The 24,766-nt window shown below is 47.1% G+C and overlaps 1 protein-coding gene across 17 annotated transcripts in view; it reads left to right on the top strand.

Moving 5' to 3' along the window:
- Positions 1–24,766, top strand: part of DCUN1D2 (defective in cullin neddylation 1 domain containing 2) — a 205,591-nt gene that overhangs the window by 169,058 nt on the left and 11,767 nt on the right. For 10 of the 17 annotated variants that reach the window (XM_085622708.1, XM_085622711.1, XM_085622713.1 and 7 more), the window contains one exon: positions 4,470–4,566. In XM_085622708.1, the coding sequence (XP_085478834.1) occupies positions 4,470–4,566 (97 nt within the window). Of the gene's footprint in view, positions 1–4,469; positions 4,590–24,766 lie in introns of all 17 variants that reach the window. The other 7 variants (XM_085622719.1, XM_085622720.1, XM_085622718.1 and 4 more) reach the window with 1 other exon arrangement.

Below are 24,766 nucleotides of genomic sequence, written 5' to 3'. Positions count from 1 at the left end.
AGGGGGTTTTCTGCATGGTTGTGCGGTCCCACTAGATTCATCTAAGAGTCGACCGCCTACAGAGGACTGGCACGCAAGTGAGCTTTGTGAGTGTTTTTAGGAGGAGGGTTGCCAGTTTGCAGTCCCTTGATGTGTTGCGTGTATGGGCACTCCAGGCCAAAAAGTGGTGGTTATTCCCGCCCCCAAACAGCCAGTCGTTAACTACCTGAATCTGGGATACCCAGTAATAGAGGCGTGGGTTCTCCCTACCTATGCCTCCCTCATAAGTGAACTAGAAACCTATCCTGGCGGTTTATTCTCCCAGAGAAAGGCTTGTATCCGTGCCAGAAGACTTTCAAACCAGTTTCCTGGAATAAGTAGGGTTACGTTTTGAAGGATATATAGGAGTCTGGTGAGGATCATCATTTTAAAGAGATACAGTCACCCAAGTCCATTAAGGGAGAAGCTTGTACATCTGGGTATGTCCTGCTTAGTATGGATCAATACAAGGTCATGGTGGAGGCTGGCCTTGTCCTGCTTAGTAAGGTTATGGTGGAGGCTCCAGCCAAATGTATACCCCCCAGGTACTGAAAGCTAAGGGAACGGATCGGAATGAGAGATTGCCAGTCAAACTTAGTTTTGTTGCCCCCTCAGAGGGACTAGAAGCGTCTTTGTCCAGTTGACCTGGAGTCCTGAGGCTTCTCCATACAAACCTAGTATTTGGAGGAGGCAGGGTCCTGAGGTATGTCGGCAACTCATGAAGATGAGGGTGTTGTCAGTGTATAGTGCAATGCGATCCTCAAAGCCTGCTTGCCAATGGAATCCCCAGAGTTGTGCATCACATCTGATCCATGATGCTAAGGGTGAACAGAAGCGGGAAGAGTGGGCATTCTGGCCAATCAGGAATGTCAGTTAGCGGGTACCATTGACCCTTACTTGACTGCAAGGCTGGGCATCAAGCACTTTGATAAAGGAGATAAAGCAGGATCTAAATCCCAGTTGGTGGGGGATTTGAAACAAAAAAATACCCATTGTAGGGAATCAAAGGCTTTCTCAATGTTGAGAAGCAGGAGTGCTTTGGGTTCAGAAAGTATTGAATAATGGGCAAAGCAGCATGGACTCTGCAAATACAATGACGATTGCTGTGGAATGGCATAAAGTGGCATTGGTCTGGGTGAATAAGCGTGGTAATCACTGGAAGAAGGCTATTGGGCAGGCAATTTCCAGTGCCTCGCTGTTGCCTGCTTGTCAACGACGAGCCCCAGGTCTATGAATCTAGTGTCAGCTTTTTGGGTCCTAGGTTTAGGGCCCAAGCCCAACATACACCTGGGTAATTCTCCTATGTGTGTTCTTCCTGCTATGCGTTCTAGATCTTGGGTAATCTTGCTCCAAAAATGGACTAGATTTGCCCCAGTCTTTACTCAACTTTTTAGTCTTTCTCTGTCAGCTGGATGAGTCCCCACTAAGTTGAGACAGGCCCTAATACTCCCTTTTCTCAAGTAGCCAAAAACTGACCCCCACACCCTGTCCAACTATAAATCAATGTCTCTCCCACCTTCTCTGTCTAACATTATTGAAGCATAAGTTAGCCCTCTCCTATCCTCCCAGATGGAAGATCTACTTTACTCCTCATGAGCCCCTTCAGTCCAGTTTCAGACTCCGATATATAACAGAATCCCTTCTCGTTGGTGTCTCTGACGACCTGTGCATATGCCTCGACTCGGTTACTGCCTCTGTTTTAATTCTGCTTGATCTTTCTGCAGCTTTGGACATGGTCTCCTACAAGATTCTCTCTTTCTGCCTCATAGACGTGAACATGGGATGCTGTGTCTTAGATTGTTATACATTCTTTCTGACAGTCTCCAACAGTATATATGCCACTGTTTAAATCCAGCTTTAGAAAGATCCCGAGCAAGGTCCCACAATGTATCGCTCTCAGCCAAACCTTCTTCACTCTTTATATGACACCACTTGCTAACCTTATTCGTTCAGCCTTTCTTTTTTTTTATACGTTGGCGATAACCAAACTCATTCTGAGATTGGATGGTGACCTGACCCTACTCCAGACTCATTTCAAACGTATGTCTGCCATCACTCAATGCATACATTTCAACTCACTTAGGCTTAACTCACCCTAGAACAGAAATTCTGTGTTTTTGTTATCCCGCCATTCAGAATCCCATTGTTTGCCAGAAAAGCTTGCCTCTCCGGCACCTGCTATCGCTGCTGTGAGGAATCTAGGTAATATCTTTAATATAAATCTCTCTTTTCAAGAACACATTTCGAAAACTCTCTCCCTATGTTTCCTTCTTCTAAAAAACATAACAAAGGTTCTCCCAGGCTTCCCTCTGCATCCTACAGTGGTTAGCTTTTAAAACAAAGCCCTATCTCTCCCAGATCTCATTGACATACTCAACTCCCTCAAAGCCACTTCTTATTAAAGTCTTCATCAAAGCTCTCTATGGGGACCCTCTCTTACCTCCCACTTAGTATTGTCAGTGCCTCCCTTACCTAAGGCATCTTCTCTGATTCACTCAAGACAGGCTAGATCCTTCCACTCCTAAAGAGACCTACCCTATACCCTGATGACCTCTTCACCTCCCAGCCCATCACTCACTGACAATTCCTTACCAACATCACTGAAAAAGCAGTCTGTTTTCAACTCCACAAACACATAAGTGCAAACTATCTCCTGCACAACTACCACTCTGGCTTTTGATCATGCTGCAGCAAAGAGACTGATGCGCTTTTTACCAGAAATTAAGATGGCCCCAGTCTCCTGATATTACTGACGCTCTTGGCTGCTTTTGACAGTGTCATTCCTCCCTCCTACTCACCTTGGAGTCTTGAATGGAATTCACTGGTATTGTCCTTCACTGGTCTTAATCCTACCTTTCCAGGTCGCTCCCGTTTGTTCACATGGGCACGTTCAGGGCACAATACATCCCTATCACCTGCAAAGTCCCCCAGGGTTCCATACTGTATCCTGTCATCTTCAATTTTATGTGGAGCCACTTTGTGCTCTACTCACAGATACCAGCAAAATTCAGCAGTATGCCGATGACACACAACTCTACTTGAAAGTCCCCTCTGCTTCAGACATCCAACACCTTAAACACTGCATGAACATCATCCAGGCCTGGATGTCCAACGTCTACCTGCATCTTCATCCTAATCAAACCTAATTACTGTCATTTGCCAAGTACAACAAATAAGATACAGTACATACCTGTTGTCCGCTTCGAACTCCACCTTTTACTGAATGCCTAGTCACTTGGATTCACCCTGGACACCAACCTCGCCCTCAAGAAACAAATTGCCAAAATACAATTGCGCCAGATAACGGCTCTCTCATCTGAAGAAAACCAAACCATTTCTTCCAGAAAGCAACTTCAGACCGCTGTTCAAGCCCTCGTACTCCAGATTCTCAAAGGTGGGAATTCCCTACAACACAACCTCCCAAACTCCACACTGGCACGTCTTGCATACGGCAGCACGTTGTATCTATGCCCTGTAGACATATGATAACATCACCCCCAACCTGTTGAATGTCATTTGGCTCCCACTGCCAGTCCACACTATATTCAAAGCCCGATGCTTCATTTACAAAGCCATCTTGAATAGCACCCACATTTACTTTGGAGACAAGCTCACCATCTCTAGCATTTCTGAGCACATTTGTAGTCGGGACACAATCAGGCTGCAGGCTAAGAAGTGTAAAAAAGAAAGAAAAAGAAAAAAGACAGGGCTTTTCCATCTATGCACCCAGGGTCAGTAACAGTATCCCTGTATCAGTCACAACTGCCCAAATACTGCTAGAATTTAGGCAAGAGTTGAAGAGTCCTCTTTTTAAAGGTCACTACATCACAATGCATTCACCATCCACAACCCAACTTCCTAATATTTCTATTTGTCGTTGACTTTATGCTTGTCTTTGACCATGTACAACCTTCTGTTGCCTTTTGGCTAGATTTGCACTATAGAAATACGATTAGGGAAACCGTTGCACTCTATAAATTTTTTCATCTATTAAACAACTTCACAATCGCTCTGCAGTCGTATGGAATTGTTTCAAAGTTTAATAAAATTGCAAATTTCGTTTATGTATCACTTGCATGTTTCACAAACCGAATTTAATATAAGTTTAATTCATTTTTCTTCCTGGAGTTGAAAGTAAGCTCTGTCCTTTGTTGATTTGGTTACTGACAATGATACTGCTGCTTTTTGGTACCTTTGCACATGAGCTGGGTCCCAATGGCAGCTGAAATGTTAAGATGGAACTGAAACTGATGAATAACTGTGGGAATCAGATGCGTTGTTCCCGATCTTCATTTCTGATGGTGCGAAATACCAGGCTCGATACCTGGGCGCTCGTGATGAGCCCTAACGAATTATACTTAGAAGCACTAGCACATTTCCTTCATTTCTGCTGTGCATTATTGCTCATCCCCATCTGGAATATTTACTATGTGTTTGTGTCTGTTATTCAGGAGCATCATAAAAGGTCAATTCCTAAAGACACGTGGAATCTTCTTTTAGACTTCGGAAATATAATTGCAGATGATATGTCGAACTATGATGAAGAAGGTAATGTGCAACTTCATTAACGGGTAAATAATGCAATATGATTTAATTAAGCTGTCGTATTATTCAGTATTTTGCCTTGCTCAACTATGGGTTATCTCTTCAGCTAATGCTTTAGTTTGCCAAGTGTTGCTGAAGAGGGATTTCTTTTTATTTTAATTGTTTTTCTCTTTCTATTTTAATACAGTCTGTAGAAAATGCTACTTGAGGAATCTCTTTTGTTTTTTTGCTGAGTGGTTCCATATACCACTGAGTTTTATACCTATTAGGTAATGTGGGGGTCATGGATTAGAATTGCCCCAGGACCCACTCAGCCTTTCAATGATCTGATTTGCAAAGTTAATACCACAGAGTTTGGTAATAGCCCCCATTGTTCATTTGACTTGAAACAGTTCAGTTTGTGAAGCAGCATCATAAAAATATTGTTACCCTCATCATCACTCCATGGTTTATAAGGTGTCCTGCAGTTATGGTGTTTGTGGCATTACTCGTGAGTGACGTAGCTTCTGTTTTCACCAGTCGTGCTGCAAAGTGATGTTAAGGACATGTAGACAGACTTGTCTTGCATTTGTAATGATTGTTGTTACCTTAACAAAAGTTAATAGATTACAATTTTAATCCCAGCTAGCAGGATCGTCTAATCTGGATAAGTGTATATAACTAGGCCAGTTTCACCATATAACATTTACCTGTAGCGCACATCTCCACTTTACTTGTCTCTTTGTGCTTCATTATCAAGGGGTATCACTTATTTTATTGACCTTAATAATATAAATGTCGGTGTGGCCCACCCAAGGATTCGTTCTATTGACTTGCAGGTTGCATATCGTTTTTCACGAGCACTCACATTTAAGAACCATCTCGCTGAAAAGTATTTTCTGATAAAGGTTGTACCAGAAAATTCCTCATTTAAAATTGTCATGCGTCAGGCTACATCCAGAAATTTTCAATAGCTCTTTCATGCCTGTAAGGGGGGGGGGGCTGGCTCCATCTCAGCACTGAAAGTGATGCCAACATGTCCCTGGAGCCCAGTACACTGACGTTGATTCCCTTTTTTCCGCACTCTTAGCTGTGGTCCCAGTACTGGGCTGAAGGAATGTAACCTCTCAATAATTTATGGTTTAAGCCCTCTTCCATACTTAATAGGCAGTAGTCCATCTCGGACCCCCATAAAGTCTATATGTGGTGCTTAGTGTCGAGGCACTACTCAAGGTAGTGCGATAAGTACATCCGCATGCACCCCAAAACCATATTTATGGTCCATGGTGAGGTTGGTGCTTGATGCCAGTCATGCTCCAGGTCTAGGTGCCCCATCCAAATCATGCTCCTTTACTTTGTCCTAGTCCTCTAAGGAAGAAAAAAAGATGCACTATAAGAAGAGGAAGCATGGAGATTAATCACCTTGATTTTGCTTGAAGTCAGTAAGTAAGTCCCTTCAGCACACTCTGCCCCCGGCGTAATCACCTTTGGAACCGGACTGGGAGACATTAACCCATCCAAGGAAATTCTCACTGTGGCACCAGCCCCTGAGGCTCCGCCAATCACTTTTCTGCCAAAACCACGTAAGGCTTTGACACCAGCTCATCTGGAGTTTTCAATTCTGGGGCTTATCCAGCCCTCTGTCTCAATGTTGTGATAGCGATGTTCCTTCCGACATGCATCCGTGCCCGTTAGGGTACCATGGGTCCTTTCTGGGCTCTGTTTTGGTTCTCACTGGTGGGTCCTCCCCTGGCACCATACATCCTCCTGTTATCACAGGATCTCATATGGTGCTCAAAAACTCTCCAGGAGCTCCTGTACAAACACCAGTGCCTTCTAAAGAGCAGCCTGTTATAAAGTCATAAGCTACCCTAATGAGGTGCAGGGGAGGACCCAGAGGATAGTGGAGGAAGAAAGCTATAGGGAAGAACAGCTAGACACCACCTCACTCCAATGCTTTTGGCAGATGATGAACTATATTTTCAGTGTTGATTCGAATACACTTCATACGCTGGAGATGGTATAGCACAATACAAACAGGAGCATTGAAGCAGGCAACTTTCTGCCATCCGTCTCTTACAACGTAACAGACTTCTTTGCTTTGCAGAATGCAAGTGGAGTGAACACGTCCCATGAATTGGAGTGTCCCTCATGGCTGGCCTCCCTGTAGGTGGCTTCTGTTCACTCTGTCCTCAAGGAGGCAGCTGAGGCGCTGCATCTTGCCCATTCATACTGTGGGACTCAAACATCCTGACTGAAGTCCTCCAGCCGTCCATATCATTGTTGGAATCCATGTTGCCCTTAAGTAAGGCACTCTGAAACAAGTAAAGACTCCCTTGTAGAATGCTCCCTCAGCCCTGGGTAAAACTGCCTGATAGCAAGCGGATACAGGTCAGCACATGGATAAACAGCCTTTTTGTCAGCCCATTCATCTCCAGAGAGGGTAGTTGTACAGTTTGCTCTTTACTAAATACAATCCTTGCGTGTTCCCTGCAGCACCACCCAACATATCATTAGAGCATGTCTAGATACTTTTGCCTTTGTGGTCAGGGCCGTGGACTCATCAATGATATAAAAACAGCACACTAGCAATGTGGGCTCAAAAAGGCGCACTGGTGTGTGATTAATTCAAATTCAGTTTCCTCTTTTGTGGCCCCACTGCTATGAAGCCACCTCAACACAAGTACAAAACAACAAATGAAAAGGAGCTTCAAATTTTATGAAAGATAATGTGTTCCAAAATTCACAGATGATTATGTATTTCTCAAGTAATGGATCAAAACGTCATGATGCAGTCATCCAGGAGTCTTGTGAGTTTCTTTGAATCCACTTTTATTCAACAAATGCAAACTTGACAGAAGCAGTCTTCAACACGTAAAATTGACTCTTGATATTGCTAGACCTCTCAGCTGGCTTTAACACAGTCAACCATCCCATCATCATACCTACCCTAAAGTCTCAAATGGGATTCACCAGCAATGTCCTTTACTGCCTTTCCAACAGACACCAGTTTGTTCACAAGGGCGCCTTCTGGGCGCAAAAGATCTTTATCACCTGTACTGTCCCTCAGGGTTCAATACTGTCTGTTATGTTAAACCTTTACAATGAGCCGCTTGGAGATCTACTCACAGATAACCACATCAAGATTTACCAATATGAATCACAACTCTAATTAAAAGTCTTATCTGCTTCAGACATCCAATGCCTCAGACACTACTTGCACATCATCCAGCGGCCATGTGAAGCTCACCCCAATCATGTGTTTGCCAAGAAAAACATGCAAAATACAGTACAAACCTGGCTCAATGAAATTAACCCTGATGGCTTCAAACCCTGACTTTCACAGAATGCCAAGTCACTTGGACTCACCCTGGACACCATCTTCCCCCTCAAGGAACACATTGCCAAAACAAACGTAGCCTGACACCAGCTAACTCTTCTGAATAAAATCAAACCATTTCTTCCAGAAAGTGACTTCAGAACTGCTGTATAAGACCTCTTGCTGTCGCATCTGGAAGGTGGTAGTACCCCTACATGTCCTCCCAGACTTCATACTGGCATCCTTTTGAGGCATCCTACACTGCACAGCACTTCAGATAGTGCTCGAAATCCATTGGCTCCGCTTGTTGGCCTACACCTTCTTCAAAACCAGCTGCATCATTTAGAAAGGAATCACAACCGACAACATGCTTATTTTGCAAACGCATCATCATCTCGGCACACCTGCAGCCAGGACACCACCAGACTGCATACAGGAAGTGTGAAAGAAAAGTTTTAAAAAAAAATAAAAAGAGCAGGTATTTTCCATATATGGAACAGCATCCCCATATCCATCAGGACCATCCCAACATTGCCTCCAATATAAGAAATAGTTGAAGACTGCACTTTTAAGAACACTCCATCACAATGCATTAATCATCCAGAGCCCAGAGCTCTCCTTACCTGTTGACTTTATGCTAGCCTTGGACAATGTATAGTGATCTGCTGCGTTTTAGATTGGTTTGCGCTGCAAAAATACATATACATATATACATAGGTATTGTGTTTTATTTCTCCATTTCAGGAGTGTTTCGGTGTACAAGAGTATCTAGTGATTGCAGGTGATGTGTAGTGTTCATAGGCAGGGACCCTGGGATATTACTGTATTGTGTTGAATTGCCATTTATATCATGCATAGTAATGTGTGTGTGTTTTTTCACCATTTGACTTTGTTTTGCTTTAATTATGTTTTTAGATATTAATAATTTGTTGTTTATGTACTCACAACCCTGGATGGATAGTCAACCCTTTTAATGCAGCTGCGATAGCTGTTGTACTGTACTTGGACTCCGTTTCCTTTGGGCTATAGTAGAGTAGAGGAGTGATTGGGAGGCCCACTTGCAGTCGCAGACAGAGTACCCAGAATCCTTGTTACTCTTTAGTGAGAAAGGACATCACTTTGACCTTTGACAGTGCTTGGTTGTCCCTGCAACTGTCAGAATCGTGGGCTGGGGAAAGCCGAACATTGTTAAAAATTAAGTTCTCTTTCCAGAAACATGTTTTCTGGGGCATCAACCCACTTAAACATTTGAACATTTTCACTATGAGTTTCCTGTACAAACTACCAGACAATACATTTAGACTCCAAACTTCAAAGGGTTTCGTTCAATCAATACACTGGTTACGTCATGCATTACAGTTCCTTTTTCATGTATGCTCCTCCTGGCTGTTCCTCTGTTTCCTTTGTGCAAACTCTCCAACCCGAGTGGTGCAGCGTCGGGGAAACTGCTTGTTCAGATGTTTAAATATAGATCAAGTGCCCGTTGCGAGACCCATAGGCTACCGTCGTATGCAAGCACACCTCATTTTCCTTGCATCAATACTTGCCTCCCCCAGTTACCTTCTCCTTCCCCATCATTGAGGAATATAATCTACCTCTCTAGCATTGAGCATTTCCTTTGCAGTTCCCATCTTCATTTTACTTTCACTTTCCCGCTCCCGCCGGAGATCGGCAGGAGCGGGAGCAGGCGAGGACGCTGGATGTCGGAAAAGCTTGCTCCGTTGTTTTCAAAAGCTTTTTGCCGGATTATACTGGAACAATATCAGACTATCGCCGGACTGTCGAGGCACCCGAGGTCCTTGAGGCTGGGGGCCAGCCTACTTTGCCTGCTTTGTCCGACTTGTGAGTTCCAGGCTTACTGAGCGGTTTCATTATTTGGAGCAGTCGCTGCTTCCCGTGTTTCCATTGTTCCATGAGCATTTTTTCTGGAATTCATTGAGGCAACAGATTGGGATACAGCCTGAGTAAGTGTCTTTTGTAGAACGTCGTTAGCTGGTGTTTTACTTTTCAAGTTTTCTAAGAAATACACGGGTGTCTTCGGGCAGATAAGGTGTTCGCAGTAGCCTCTACCAAGTGTGCTCTGGGGAGGAATCCCGTGGTATTTTGACATTTCCCTAATTTAAGGAACTCTGGTGGAGTCTTCGAGCCCGTGTGCTCCATCCCTGGCTTTGCTGTGCTGTTCTGATTAGCGGGAGCGGGACTGCGAGGCCCAGAGGTGCTTGCGCCAGGACACCGCGCGCACCTGGTGCCTCTTCCCGCCCCTCCTCCCTGAAGGCCTTTTAACGCCTCGCGACCCCCGCTTCGCGGGAGCCGCTCGCAGAAGCTTCTACCAAGTGGGCTCTGGGGAGGAATTCCGTATTATTTTGACATTTCCCTAATTGAAGGAACTTTGGTGGAGTCTTCGAGCCCGTGTGCTCCATTCCTGGCTTTGCTGTGCTGTTCTGATTAGCGGGAGTGGGAGCGGGACTGCGAGGCCCAGAGGTGCTTGCGCCAGGACATCGCGCGCACCTGGTGCCTCTTCCCGCCCCCTTCCTCCTACTTAGCCCAGCTTCGCGGGAGCCGCTCGCAGAAGCTTCTACCAAGTGGGCTCTGGGGAGGAATTCCGTATTATTTTGACATTTCCCTAATTGAAGGAACTTTGGTGGAGTCTTCGAGCCCGTGTGCTCCATTCCTGGCTTTGCTGTGCTGTTCTGATTAGCGGGAGCGGGACTGCGAGGCCCAGAGGTGCTTGCGCCAGGACATCGCGCGCACCTGGTGCCTCTTCCCGCCCCCTTCCTCCTACTTAGCCCAGCTCCCTTGCGCGTAAGCGGGACGCGCGTGGACTGCAGCGCGGGCGAAGCCCGGGACAGTCTTAGACAGTCCTAGACTGGCCGGGACTGGACTGGGCCCGCCACTCTGCCCGCACAATTATCAAAGCTAGTCGGCTGAAGTAAGACTATACCACCTATTTTATCAAAGTAGTTTTCATGTGATTGTAGTTAGCGCGCACTTATTCTGTTGTTATTTGTTTGTGTCGTATAGCAGTGTTTACTACCAACAGAAATTATGCCTAAGAAAATCGTCTCTGGAGCTTTAGATACGTTTAACACCATAGATAACTATCTGGTTCAGGTGGTAAATAAAATAAACAGTGACAGAAGGCAATCGCTAGGTTTGAGTCAATCCCCTGACCTTCACTTAGCAAGCCCCTCCACTAGTGCGCAAATGACTGATACATTATCGCAAGACCCCAGCACGAACATCCCTGACACCTACCCCCTTGACGTCGGAAACCATGATCAAAGCATAGAATTGTTGGTTGACCTAGAGACAAACGCAGAGTCTGACCCCGAGTCTCAGGCGGAACTCATAGCAGAGGAATCCTCACCCTATGTGCCTGTGACTAGCACGGTGAGAACCTGCAGAAAAAGTCAGCCTAAACGCGGGGGACCACGGTCAGGGAGGAAAAGGGCCGCTTCCCCACCAAAGTCTAAGGAAAAAAAACAAGAGCATGAGGGAGATAACCTTAGACAAATTATAGATGATGATCTATTTGACAGGATAGCGGATATGATAGATCTAAAGATAAAGACTATCATTAAGCAACTGATTGGAAAAATTGATAAGCTTACCGCAGAGGTGAAAAGGTCAGGTGGATTGCAACGTAAGCTAATAGAAGAAATAGAGAATGTAGTAACCATTGTCACTAAACCAGTAGACACTGTGTTGGGAAATAATGGGGGTGATATAGTAGCAGATGAAGGCTTATCAGAGACCATTCCGCCTGGTCAGGCACCACCAGCTGTACCTAGTCAGGAAGCAGCAAGAGAGGCCCCTATACCCCCATCTACTGCACCAACACTGCCATCCCTAGGGGATAACCCCACACAATTTATAGTGGAAGCTTCACCATTGGTACTGGTACTAGCGAATGTACCCATCTTACCCCCTGGTCAGACAGAATCTATTTCATCTCTGACAAGCAAGGCGTTACACTGGCTGTCAAGCAACATGCAGATGGCACATTATGGGAAAGAGCAGTTGGCAGGGGAAATTGTAATGGCGAGGAGGATGACATGGATTGGGAACAGGGAAAAAAAGTTCAAGGGGGACTGTGTAGTGTTAAATTTCTCAAACGCAGACGTGCTCCCAAATGTCCTGTCAAATATATTTCCCCCCCAACGAAGAAGTGGAACTATAATCCCTCTCACCCTAAAATTTTTCTATAGTGAGCAGCAAAACGCGATCCATCCAAATATTCCAAGACCAGGGTGGGTCACAAGAAGTAACAGATGGGGTGGGGGTTTTGGACCCATACATAATGACCATGGTATTGGCCCAGCAAATAGATTCGCTGCAGGGCCAGGTGATCATCAGAATGTGTTATTTTCTAAGACCCCTAGATCAAACTGGAATATAATGAATAGGTGGGGGGCAGGTGTCCCGGTAAATGACCGAAATGACCCCGGGATCTGTGGAAATGGGTTTGGAGCTTGGCCGGTTGATGAGCAGTTTTGGATGCGTCCCAATACCCCATTACCAAGGTGGAATGTAGCAACAAATGGATGGGGATTGGAGGCCCCACCCTATGATTGGGGGTTTGGTACAGTGAATAGGTATTGGGTTTTGGCAAACTTAAATGATTGCGATTGACGTATGGGGGGCCCAAATACGTTAAAAAATGGATCAAGGGTCCCATGCATAATAAGCCACACCAAAGATAGGGGCAGAGGTCTTATAGATGGTATAGACATGTTTGAGACAATTAATCTGGAAGGCCGCAAAGCGCAAGTTGCTCCAGAAAGAGAAACCGCTCCTGACCAAATTGTGGGTGTGATCGTTGGTGGTTCCCTTAAGGAGAACGAGAATGTTATTGTTAATGATAATGATATTTCGCATGATCAGTTAAATGCAGTAGAGAGAGTGGGCAACTTATCGGCTAATGGAAGCCCCCACCTACGAGCAGAAGATGGGGTCCCCTTGACTGATTTTGTGGCGAAGAGAACTGTAGAAACATGCAAGATACTATGTTGGAATGTAGCGGGACTTAATTCCAAACGTAATGATAAGGAGTGGTCAAGCTTTGTTGTAAGACATAACATTATTGCCCTCCAGGAAACCTGGGATACAACTGCTAGCTTTTGGTGGGATGGGTTCACTAGCTTCGCCAAGGCAGCTATTCCTAGCCGCAGCGGCAGAGTTAAGGGAGGCCTGTTATTGTTATTCTCTCTAGAATTGAAGGGCCCCCTAAAACCGATTAGTACTGACTCGCACAACATACTTATCGTAGAGAGAGAGATTAACCCCACTAGGAGGTCCTTATACATCAATTTTTATAACTCGGGGAATAGGGACTACAGCGGTAGCAATATCGCCACTTTAGACGCTATATTAAGGTCAGGCAGCCAGATTACTCAGCTTGACACAGAGTATATCCTACTAGGCGATTTTAACATTCATCCCTGCACGTTAGCATGCAGTTTAAGTAACCAGGAATGGGGTGATGGTCCCGAGGGACCTCACTTTGAACATACCACAGAGGGAGAAGAGCTAGAGGACTTCCTGGCAAATTTCAACTTGTACGAACCAGAGGGGGGCCCAAGAATAGCTACCTTCACGGGCACCAATCCCGGAACCTTAATTGATTATATTTTCACCACACAAGGTATTCTAAACCAGGTGCTTTCCTACTGCACTGTGTTATCTCACCACAGTGATCATAACCCTGTCTTACTTGAAGTGGCTTGGGGAGATTACATGGGGCCAAATCCGGGGAAAGTGAGGTCGGACCATACTTTGCGTACCTCTGATCAGGGTAGGAGAGTTAAGTGGGCTAAGGTGGTCCCAGAAAACTTCTATGCTGAGGTTTTCCCGAAAATTAAGGAACAGGTTGAGGTTTGCCAGAACCCTCGTGCCCCGGGTTGTGAGACTATAGGGGCCTTTGAGTCGATCTGTGGGCAGGTGTCGCATGATCTCCTGGCTAAACCAAAGAAAGGAGAACCGAATAAGAAGCGCTGGTTCGACACCGCATGTTCAAAAGCACACAGGTCTCTGATGGTAGCTTTGAAAAAAATACCTAGGGTAAGGGGCGAGATTGTTAGATTGAGGAAAACCTATAAGTCAGCTATAAAAATCAGACAAGAAAGCATCAAACGGGAAGCCTGGGAAAATCTCCTATCCGTGGCTGTCCTGAAGGACAGTCGGAAATTTTGGGAAATAATTAAACAACCATTCTTTTCCGACCAAAATAACTAGGCCATGGACTGTGTCATCCCAGATGACAAGTGGTTGAATCATTTTAAAAATGTGTATGGGGTTAATGATCAGGCAACCCAGGATGTGTCGCTGGCCACTTTAGACGCCACTCCTATTCATTTCTATAGTACAGAAGTGGAGAAAGCTATCTTGGCCACAACCAAGCATAAGGCCCCGGGCCCCGACGGGGTGGCAGCCGATTTTTTCATACATGCCCCAAAGTTGTGGGCAGAGGTATTGGCCAATGTCTTTACCGCCGTTGATAGCAACCCTACACCATCTTCCTGGGACATATCCACCATCGTCCCCATCTTTAAAAAGGGCCAGCGGGACGACCCCGGGTGTTATAGGCCCATATCCCTCTTGGACTCGTCGGTGAAGATCTTAGGCAGAGTCCTTTTGTCCAGGCTGAGGGATAATGTTGAGAGTTGTGGAGGGTTGTCAGAGATCCAGTATGGGTTTAGAGAGAGGAAAGGCACAATCGAACAATGCTCCAACCTACACCTGCTCATATCAAAGTATACGGTGGCCAAGGAGGGGCCTTGTTTTTAGCATTCATGGACCTCTCCTCGGCCTTCGATTTGGTGAACAGGGCTAAGTTATGGATGACCTTGCTGAAAATGGGGATCGACGAGGCATTGGTAAGATTTATGGCTTCCCTACACCAGGAGCTTTTTTCGGCCGTACAAGTCACAAATGAGGGTAGGTGCACGTCCCTTTTCAAATCCCTGAGGGGGTAAGGCACGGCTGCATATTGGCCCCTCTGCTCTTCACACTTTATATTAACGGTCTGGGTGCACATTTGGAGGAGAAGGAAGTCGACGTTCCGCGTGCGGGAGCAGTTAAGATCCCAGCGCTCCTGTACGCGGACGACGCCGTGCTAATTGCGCGCACGGGTGTCTGCCTTCAACGCCTCTTAAATGCCTTTGGCACATTCATGGAACAGCTTGATTTAAAAATAAATGCTAGTAAATCGCATACCATGTTGGTGGGCCGAGAAAGTAGTAAGAGGAGAACAAAAACCTTTACGTGTAGAGGGGATATGGTTTCTAGAGTTTACACTTTTCCCTACTTGGGGGTACTTTTTGACCAGAGAGGAACTTGGGGTCCTCAAGTGAGGGCGAAGAGGTTGGCGGTTATTAGATCGTCGGCCCTCATGGGCTTTGCGGGCAGGTTAGGTGCCAGGCCCATGGAAGCGTTGTTAAAAATTTACAAGAGTAAACCTGTCGCCGTTGCGTTATATGGTTCACCAATTTGGGGCTATGTAAACGTGGAACCAATCCAGAGAGCGGAGAACAGATTTATACGGACACTCCTCTCTGTGCCGCAGTCAACACCAACTTACTCAATACACTTGGAGGTGGGCCTAGATTTCCTTACTGATGGGCTGAATATGGCTCCCCTGATCTTTTGGTTAAAGACGTGGCTTAATGAAGACCTTCCACTGAACCATAAGATCATGTCCGACGTCTTGTCCCTAGACCATTGTAAAAAGATCCCCTGGCTGGCCTATCTGTTGAAGGTATTCTCGGATTTGGGACGACCAGAGCTCTTTACTTCCCCCCCAAGATATCAAGGTCCAAGACATCGATCTTGTCAAAAAGCATTTTATGGGGAGGGCAAGAGCACTTCGTGAAGAAAGGGAATTAGTGAAACCATCAGTAAGGGGCCATTACTTACTCGTTAATTCATTTTCTTTAGCACCGTATCTTGGTTTTGTTACAATTCCATTCCATAGGTTTCTTTTAACCAAGTTCAGGTTTAATTTGTTACATTTTTATTTAGGCACTTTTAAAACATGGGAAAAACCGGAAATAGCCTCACCCTGCAGTTGCGATCATTTCTCACCCCAAGACACCATGCATTTTGTTATGTTTTGTGGGTTTTATTTAGAGCCAAGGAAAAAATATCTGGTATCAGCTTTGAAGGAGGCGGGCTTCACACAAGTGAGACCGGCTCTGCTCTTCTTGCAATCATTGCCCAACATACATATTACCTTTTGTATAGCCAATTTCTTGGTAGCTGCAGTTAGGATGAAAAAACACACCCATTAGATCCATCGTTATTCCTTTTTAACTTTTGTATGCCTAGATTTGTTTTAATGTAAATTATTTTATTGTCATATTTTAACACGTATGAAATGTTCCTAACTCTTTGTATGAATTGTTTTTTTAATCTCTTTGTATGACTTTAATTGAGTCGAATAAAGATATTTTGACTGACTGACTGACACTTTCAAATTTCTTGCAGTTTTTAGACTCTAGTCTCTTATTACTTCAGCTTGTGTAACTTATTTGACAGTACTCTGGATTGAAGCTGCGCAGGACATGCAACCAGCCATTTTAAGCAGCTGAGCCTCCGCATCTACTGTGTGGGGAATAGTCAACCATTGCAAAACTTCCATTTCTCTACTACCATCAGTGTAAAATTCATCCAGAACAATTGTGTTCTTGCAGAGCAAGGGCAACCCAATCTCGCAGGAGACTTTGAGAGTAGTCAGAAATAGAAGTCAATAGTTGAGTACAGTTGTATAGTTGGGTATATACTACCCATCCTGTGAGTGAGGCAGCTAGGTTATTGGTCTAGTTTAAAAGTAGAGTAAAGGGTCTCCTTTATATCCTGATGCACTCTGGCCTGGTTGCTAGCATCAATATTTCCCTCTCCGCACATCTCTCTCTCTCTGCTGCGCCACTGTGAAGAGAAAAGATAGCCTACTTCACCCTCCACTGTGGATCAGCACCATCTTTCATCAACTCTGCTTTGCACTGCCCTCATCTCGTGGCATGGCCTACACCAAGGCTTGCAGAGTAAAGCGGTGTGTCCCCTCTTCCTCTTCTCAGCTGGCTCCAGCCTCCGTACGCAAGTCAGCCCAGGTGGCCACAGAACCCATTGGCATTGGTTAAGCAGCCCCACCAACCATTGGATGGTTTCTGCTCTTTAGTGCATGCAGTCGGGGTCTAGCACGGTCACTCATTTTCAGTGCTTGGTGTGCCATCCACCTGCCATCTTGTATTAGACAGAAGTACAGAGGTTAACGTCCCTCCTTTAAACACCACTGTAGCATTTCAGCCACCTCGCAAGGGTTTTGCTTAATAGCCAACTACTTTCTCTCTCAGAAATTGCTGCTGCTGTGGTAAAGAGGAGAATGATTTTGTCATAGCTTGTATATAGGTCGCCACCTTTTTTTTATACATAATGTACATTATTAATCAAAGTTTAGGAATTCATCTAATCTGAGGATTGCGTTTCCTTGACTGTGACTTTGTAAAAACATATGTGCAATTTTAATTTAAAGGTGTATAACCCCGTTACAATGTTTAGCAGGAATCAAAGAGTAAGGCAACACACATTATATGGATATTAGTTATCACAACTTCCTCAGAATATACAGGCTGGGTTTATTTACAGACTATCCAGGTGTCAACTGAAAGTCAGCGTAAAACAGGCATCACCCATCCAGTAATCGACCTTTACATGTTTCTGCTCCAAAAGTTAATGACAACGGATTTACAACCTTTCCCATATTGAATTTTACCTCTTAGAACATGGACCAACCCAGCTGCACATTTTTTTAGGAGCCTAATTGTCCCATCCAAGATTAACAAGTGCGTCCAAATTCATCTCAATACACTGACATAATGCCTCACTGTGACCCAAGGAATTCCTCTGCTGTACCCAGTTCCCCTAGCGTCGCCCTGTTACTCAACCATACATGTCTGTAATAAGTTTAACAAGCATACAACTTAAATATTAGATGGATGAACGGTTAACGCTAACTACAAAAAGACTCATCCCTTGGTCACCCCCCTGAATAGCACAATACTTTTATTTCATCTGTATGATGTCACACACTCTGGGGTGTATTGGGATTGTAAATCAACCACGGGTTTGATTCTCTTTCTTGAAAGCAAGATAGGCCAACAGCTCATTTAGACAAGGGAGAAACAGTACATTGTTGTCCCCTATAAATGTCATCCAACAGTCAACCTGGCCATCTGATGTGGTTTGGAAGTTTCGGTGTACAGTGAATCCCCCAAGCAGCGATTTTTCAATGTATCCAATAGCAGGTTAATTGAGATCATCTGTTTGTATCACGTTCAAGTAGACCACAGAATTTCAGTCAGTAGACAATTGTCTTCTGATAAGTCATGAGACCCCCTTCCCACAACCTGGAAATTATGGTATTGATATATATATATATATATATATATATATATATTCCAATCGAACTTGCTCCGCAATTGAAGATACCCACACAACGCTATGTTTCAACCTTCTTTATTCGGGAGGCAGCAGCGGACTCAGGGAGGACCTCACAGCGCAATGTTACACCACTTGCCTACGCGTTTCGAGAGTCAATCTCTTCCTCATGGCATGGTGTTGGTCGGGAGAGTGGAAGCATGGCCATTGATTTTGCACAGGTGATAAGCAGGTCTTAATCCCGCCCCAGTGGGCGTGTTTGTTGCAAAGCACCCTGGTAGATGTGGTCCAGAGTAATAATGAAGGTCCATAGTGGGTGCCATTACCATCAACCCCTTAGTGATTCTTGCCCATCGGGTCGCCGGCTGTCCCCTTCCGAGTTCGTTGCTGTAGTGATGCCCCTGCGAACAGGTACGTTGTTCCGTGTCTCGTGCCTCAGTTGTGGCACACGGATCTGCGGCGAGCAGCGGGGTTATCTTCGTGACCCTAGCTGGCCACACATATTCCAATCGAACTTGCTCCGCAATTGAAGATACCCACACAACGCTATGTTTCAACCTTCTTTATTCGGGAGGCAGCAGCGGACTCAGGGAGGACCTCACAGCGCAATGTTACACCACTTGCCTACGCGTTTCGAGAGTCAATCTCTTCCTCATGGCATGGTGTTGGTCGGGAGAGTGGAAGCATGGCCATTGATTTTGCACAGGTGATAAGCAGGTCTTAATCCCGCCCCAGTGGGCGTGTTTGTTGCAAAGCACCCTGGTAGATGTGGTCCAGAGTAATAATGAAGGTCCATAGTGGGTGCCATTACCATCAACCCCTTAGTGATTCTTGCCCATCGGGTCGCCGGCTGTCCCCTTCCGAGTTCGTTGCTGTAGTGATGCCCCTGCGAACAGGTACGTTGTTCCGTGTCTCGTGCCTCAGTTGTGGCACACGGATCTGCGGCGAGCAGCGGGGTTATCTTCGTGACCCTAGCTGGCCACACATATTCCAATCGAACTTGCTCCGCAATTGAAGATACCCACACAACGCTATGTTTCAACCTTCTTTATTCGGGAGGCAGCAGCGGACTCAGGGAGGACCTCACAGCGCAATGTTACACCACTTGCCTACGCGTTTCGAGAGTCAATCTCTTCCTCATGGCATGGTGTTGGTCGGGAGAGTGGAAGCATGGCCATTGATTTTGCACAGGTGATAAGCAGGTCTTAATCCCGCCCCAGTGGGCGTGTTTGTTGCAAAGCACCCTGGTAGATGTGGTCCAGAGTAATAATGAAGGTCCATAGTGGGTGCCATTACCATCAACCCCTTAGTGATTCTTGCCCATCGGGTCGCCGGCTGTCCCCTTCCGAGTTCGTTGCTGTAGTGATGCCCCTGCGAACAGGTACGTTGTTCCGTGTCTCGTGCCTCAGTTGTGGCACACGGATCTGCGGCGAGCAGCGGGGTTATCTTCGTGACCCTAGCTGGCCACACATATTCCAATCGAACTTGCTCCGCAATTGAAGATACCCACACAACGCTATGTTTCAACCTTCTTTATTCGGGAGGCAGCAGCGGACTCAGGGAGGACCTCACAGCGCAATGTTACACCACTTGCCTACGCGTTTCGAGAGTCAATCTCTTCCTCATGGCATGGTGTTGGTCGGGAGAGTGGAAGCATGGCCATTGATTTTGCACAGGTGATAAGCAGGTCTTAATCCCGCCCCAGTGGGCGTGTTTGTTGCAAAGCACCCTGGTAGATGTGGTCCAGAGTAATAATGAAGGTCCATAGTGGGTGCCATTACCATCAACCCCTTAGTGATTCTTGCCCATCGGGTCGCCGGCTGTCCCCTTCCGAGTTCGTTGCTGTAGTGATGCCCCTGCGAACAGGTACGTTGTTCCGTGTCTCGTGCCTCAGTTGTGGCACACGGATCTGCGGCGAGCAGCGGGGTTATCTTCGTGACCCTAGCTGGCCACACATATTCCAATCGAACTTGCTCCGCAATTGAAGATACCCACACAACGCTATGTTTCAACCTTCTTTATTCGGGAGGCAGCAGCGGACTCAGGGAGGACCTCACAGCGCAATGTTACACCACTTGCCTACGCGTTTCGAGAGTCAATCTCTTCCTCATGGCATGGTGTTGGTCGGGAGAGTGGAAGCATGGCCATTGATTTTGCACAGGTGATAAGCAGGTCTTAATCCCGCCCCAGTGGGCGTGTTTGTTGCAAAGCACCCTGGTAGATGTGGTCCAGAGTAATAATGAAGGTCCATAGTGGGTGCCATTACCATCAACCCCTTAGTGATTCTTGCCCATCGGGTCGCCGGCTGTCCCCTTCCGAGTTCGTTGCTGTAGTGATGCCCCTGCGAACAGGTACGTTGTTCCGTGTCTCGTGCCTCAGTTGTGGCACACGGATCTGCGGCGAGCAGCGGGGTTATCTTCGTGACCCTAGCTGGCCACACATATTCCAATCGAACTTGCTCCGCAATTGAAGATACCCACACAACGCTATGTTTCAACCTTCTTTATTCGGGAGGCAGCAGCGGACTCAGGGAGGACCTCACAGCGCAATGTTACACCACTTGCCTACGCGTTTCGAGAGTCAATCTCTTCCTCATGGCATGGTGTTGGTCGGGAGAGTGGAAGCATGGCCATTGATTTTGCACAGGTGATAAGCAGGTCTTAATCCCGCCCCAGTGGGCGTGTTTGTTGCAAAGCACCCTGGTAGATGTGGTCCAGAGTAATAATGAAGGTCCATAGTGGGTGCCATTACCATCAACCCCTTAGTGATTCTTGCCCATCGGGTCGCCGGCTGTCCCCTTCCGAGTTCGTTGCTGTAGTGATGCCCCTGCGAACAGGTACGTTGTTCCGTGTCTCGTGCCTCAGTTGTGGCACACGGATCTGCGGCGAGCAGCGGGGTTATCTTCGTGACCCTAGCTGGCCACACATATTCCAATCGAACTTGCTCCGCAATTGAAGATACCCACACAACGCTATGTTTCAACCTTCTTTATTCGGGAGGCAGCAGCGGACTCAGGGAGGACCTCACAGCGCAATGTTACACCACTTGCCTACGCGTTTCGAGAGTCAATCTCTTCCTCATGGCATGGTGTTGGTCGGGAGAGTGGAAGCATGGCCATTGATTTTGCACAGGTGATAAGCAGGTCTTAATCCCGCCCCAGTGGGCGTGTTTGTTGCAAAGCACCCTGGTAGATGTGGTCCAGAGTAATAATGAAGGTCCATAGTGGGTGCCATTACCATCAACCCCTTAGTGATTCTTGCCCATCGGGTCGCCGGCTGTCCCCTTCCGAGTTCGTTGCTGTAGTGATGCCCCTGCGAACAGGTACGTTGTTCCGTGTCTCGTGCCTCAGTTGTGGCACACGGATCTGCGGCGAGCAGCGGGGTTATCTTCGTGACCCTAGCTGGCCACACATATTCCAATCGAACTTGCTCCGCAATTGAAGATACCCACACAACGCTATGTTTCAACCTTCTTTATTCGGGAGGCAGCAGCGGACTCAGGGAGGACCTCACAGCGCAATGTTACACCACTTGCCTACGCGTTTCGAGAGTCAATCTCTTCCTCATGGCATGGTGTTGGTCGGGAGAGTGGAAGCATGGCCATTGATTTTGCACAGGTGATAAGCAGGTCTTAATCCCGCCCCAGTGGGCGTGTTTGTTGCAAAGCACCCTGGTAGATGTGGTCCAGAGTAATAATGAAGGTCCATAGTGGGTGCCATTACCATCAACCCCTTAGTGATTCTTGCCCATCGGGTCGCCGGCTGTCCCCTTCCGAGTTCGTTGCTGTAGTGATGCCCCTGCGAACAGGTACGTTGTTCCGTGTCTCGTGCCTCAGTTGTGGCACACGGATCTGCGGCGAGCAGCGGGGTTATCTTCGTGACCCTAGCTGGCCACACATATTCCAATCGAACTTGCTCCGCAATTGAAGATACCCACACAACGCTATGTTTCAACCTTCTTTATTCGGGAGGCAGCAGCGGACTCAGGGAGGACCTCACAGCGCAATGTTACACCACTTGCCTACGCGTTTCGAGAGTCAATCTCTTCCTCATGGCATGGTGTTGGTCGGGAGAGTGGAAGCATGGCCATTGATTTTGCACAGGTGATAAGCAGGTCTTAATCCCGCCCCAGTGGGCGTGTTTGTTGCAAAGCACCCTGGTAGATGTGGTCCAGAGTAATAATGAAGGTCCATAGTGGGTGCCATTACCATCAACCCCTTAGTGATTCTTGCCCATCGGGTCGCCGGCTGTCCCCTTCCGAGTTCGTTGCTGTAGTGATGCCCCTGCGAACAGGTACGTTGTTCCGTGTCTCGTGCCTCAGTTGTGGCACACGGATCTGCGGCGAGCAGCGGGGTTATCTTCGTGACCCTAGCTGGCCACACATATTCCAATCGAACTTGCTCCGCAATTGAAGATACCCACACAACGCTATGTTTCAACCTTCTTTATTCGGGAGGCAGCAGCGGACTCAGGGAGGACCTCACAGCGCAATGTTACACCACTTGCCTACGCGTTTCGAGAGTCAATCTCTTCCTCATGGCATGGTGTTGGTCGGGAGAGTGGAAGCATGGCCATTGATTTTGCACAGGTGATAAGCAGGTCTTAATCCCGCCCCAGTGGGCGTGTTTGTTGCAAAGCACCCTGGTAGATGTGGTCCAGAGTAATAATGAAGGTCCATAGTGGGTGCCATTACCATCAACCCCTTAGTGATTCTTGCCCATCGGGTCGCCGGCTGTCCCCTTCCGAGTTCGTTGCTGTAGTGATGCCCCTGCGAACAGGTACGTTGTTCCGTGTCTCGTGCCTCAGTTGTGGCACACGGATCTGCGGCGAGCAGCGGGGTTATCTTCGTGACCCTAGCTGGCCACACATATTCCAATCGAACTTGCTCCGCAATTGAAGATACCCACACAACGCTATGTTTCAACCTTCTTTATTCGGGAGGCAGCAGCGGACTCAGGGAGGACCTCACAGCGCAATGTTACACCACTTGCCTACGCGTTTCGAGAGTCAATCTCTTCCTCATGGCATGGTGTTGGTCGGGAGAGTGGAAGCATGGCCATTGATTTTGCACAGGTGATAAGCAGGTCTTAATCCCGCCCCAGTGGGCGTGTTTGTTGCAAAGCACCCTGGTAGATGTGGTCCAGAGTAATAATGAAGGTCCATAGTGGGTGCCATTACCATCAACCCCTTAGTGATTCTTGCCCATCGGGTCGCCGGCTGTCCCCTTCCGAGTTCGTTGCTGTAGTGATGCCCCTGCGAACAGGTACGTTGTTCCGTGTCTCGTGCCTCAGTTGTGGCACACGGATCTGCGGCGAGCAGCGGGGTTATCTTCGTGACCCTAGCTGGCCACACATATTCCAATCGAACTTGCTCCGCAATTGAAGATACCCACACAACGCTATGTTTCAACCTTCTTTATTCGGGAGGCAGCAGCGGACTCAGGGAGGACCTCACAGCGCAATGTTACACCACTTGCCTACGCGTTTCGAGAGTCAATCTCTTCCTCATGGCATGGTGTTGGTCGGGAGAGTGGAAGCATGGCCATTGATTTTGCACAGGTGATAAGCAGGTCTTAATCCCGCCCCAGTGGGCGTGTTTGTTGCAAAGCACCCTGGTAGATGTGGTCCAGAGTAATAATGAAGGTCCATAGTGGGTGCCATTACCATCAACCCCTTAGTGATTCTTGCCCATCGGGTCGCCGGCTGTCCCCTTCCGAGTTCGTTGCTGTAGTGATGCCCCTGCGAACAGGTACGTTGTTCCGTGTCTCGTGCCTCAGTTGTGGCACACGGATCTGCGGCGAGCAGCGGGGTTATCTTCGTGACCCTAGCTGGCCACACATATTCCAATCGAACTTGCTCCGCAATTGAAGATACCCACACAACGCTATGTTTCAACCTTCTTTATTCGGGAGGCAGCAGCGGACTCAGGGAGGACCTCACAGCGCAATGTTACACCACTTGCCTACGCGTTTCGAGAGTCAATCTCTTCCTCATGGCATGGTGTTGGTCGGGAGAGTGGAAGCATGGCCATTGATTTTGCACAGGTGATAAGCAGGTCTTAATCCCGCCCCAGTGGGCGTGTTTGTTGCAAAGCACCCTGGTAGATGTGGTCCAGAGTAATAATGAAGGTCCATAGTGGGTGCCATTACCATCAACCCCTTAGTGATTCTTGCCCATCGGGTCGCCGGCTGTCCCCTTCCGAGTTCGTTGCTGTAGTGATGCCCCTGCGAACAGGTACGTTGTTCCGTGTCTCGTGCCTCAGTTGTGGCACACGGATCTGCGGCGAGCAGCGGGGTTATCTTCGTGACCCTAGCTGGCCACACATATTCCAATCGAACTTGCTCCGCAATTGAAGATACCCACACAACGCTATGTTTCAACCTTCTTTATTCGGGAGGCAGCAGCGGACTCAGGGAGGACCTCACAGCGCAATGTTACACCACTTGCCTACGCGTTTCGAGAGTCAATCTCTTC

The sequence above is a fragment of the Triturus cristatus genome, chromosome 8 (assembly GCF_964204655.1).
Source record: "Triturus cristatus chromosome 8, aTriCri1.1, whole genome shotgun sequence".
Taxonomy (NCBI): Eukaryota; Metazoa; Chordata; class Amphibia; order Caudata; family Salamandridae; genus Triturus; species Triturus cristatus.
Note: the sequence above shows the minus strand (reverse complement) of the source record. Positions and strands in the feature narration are given on the sequence as shown.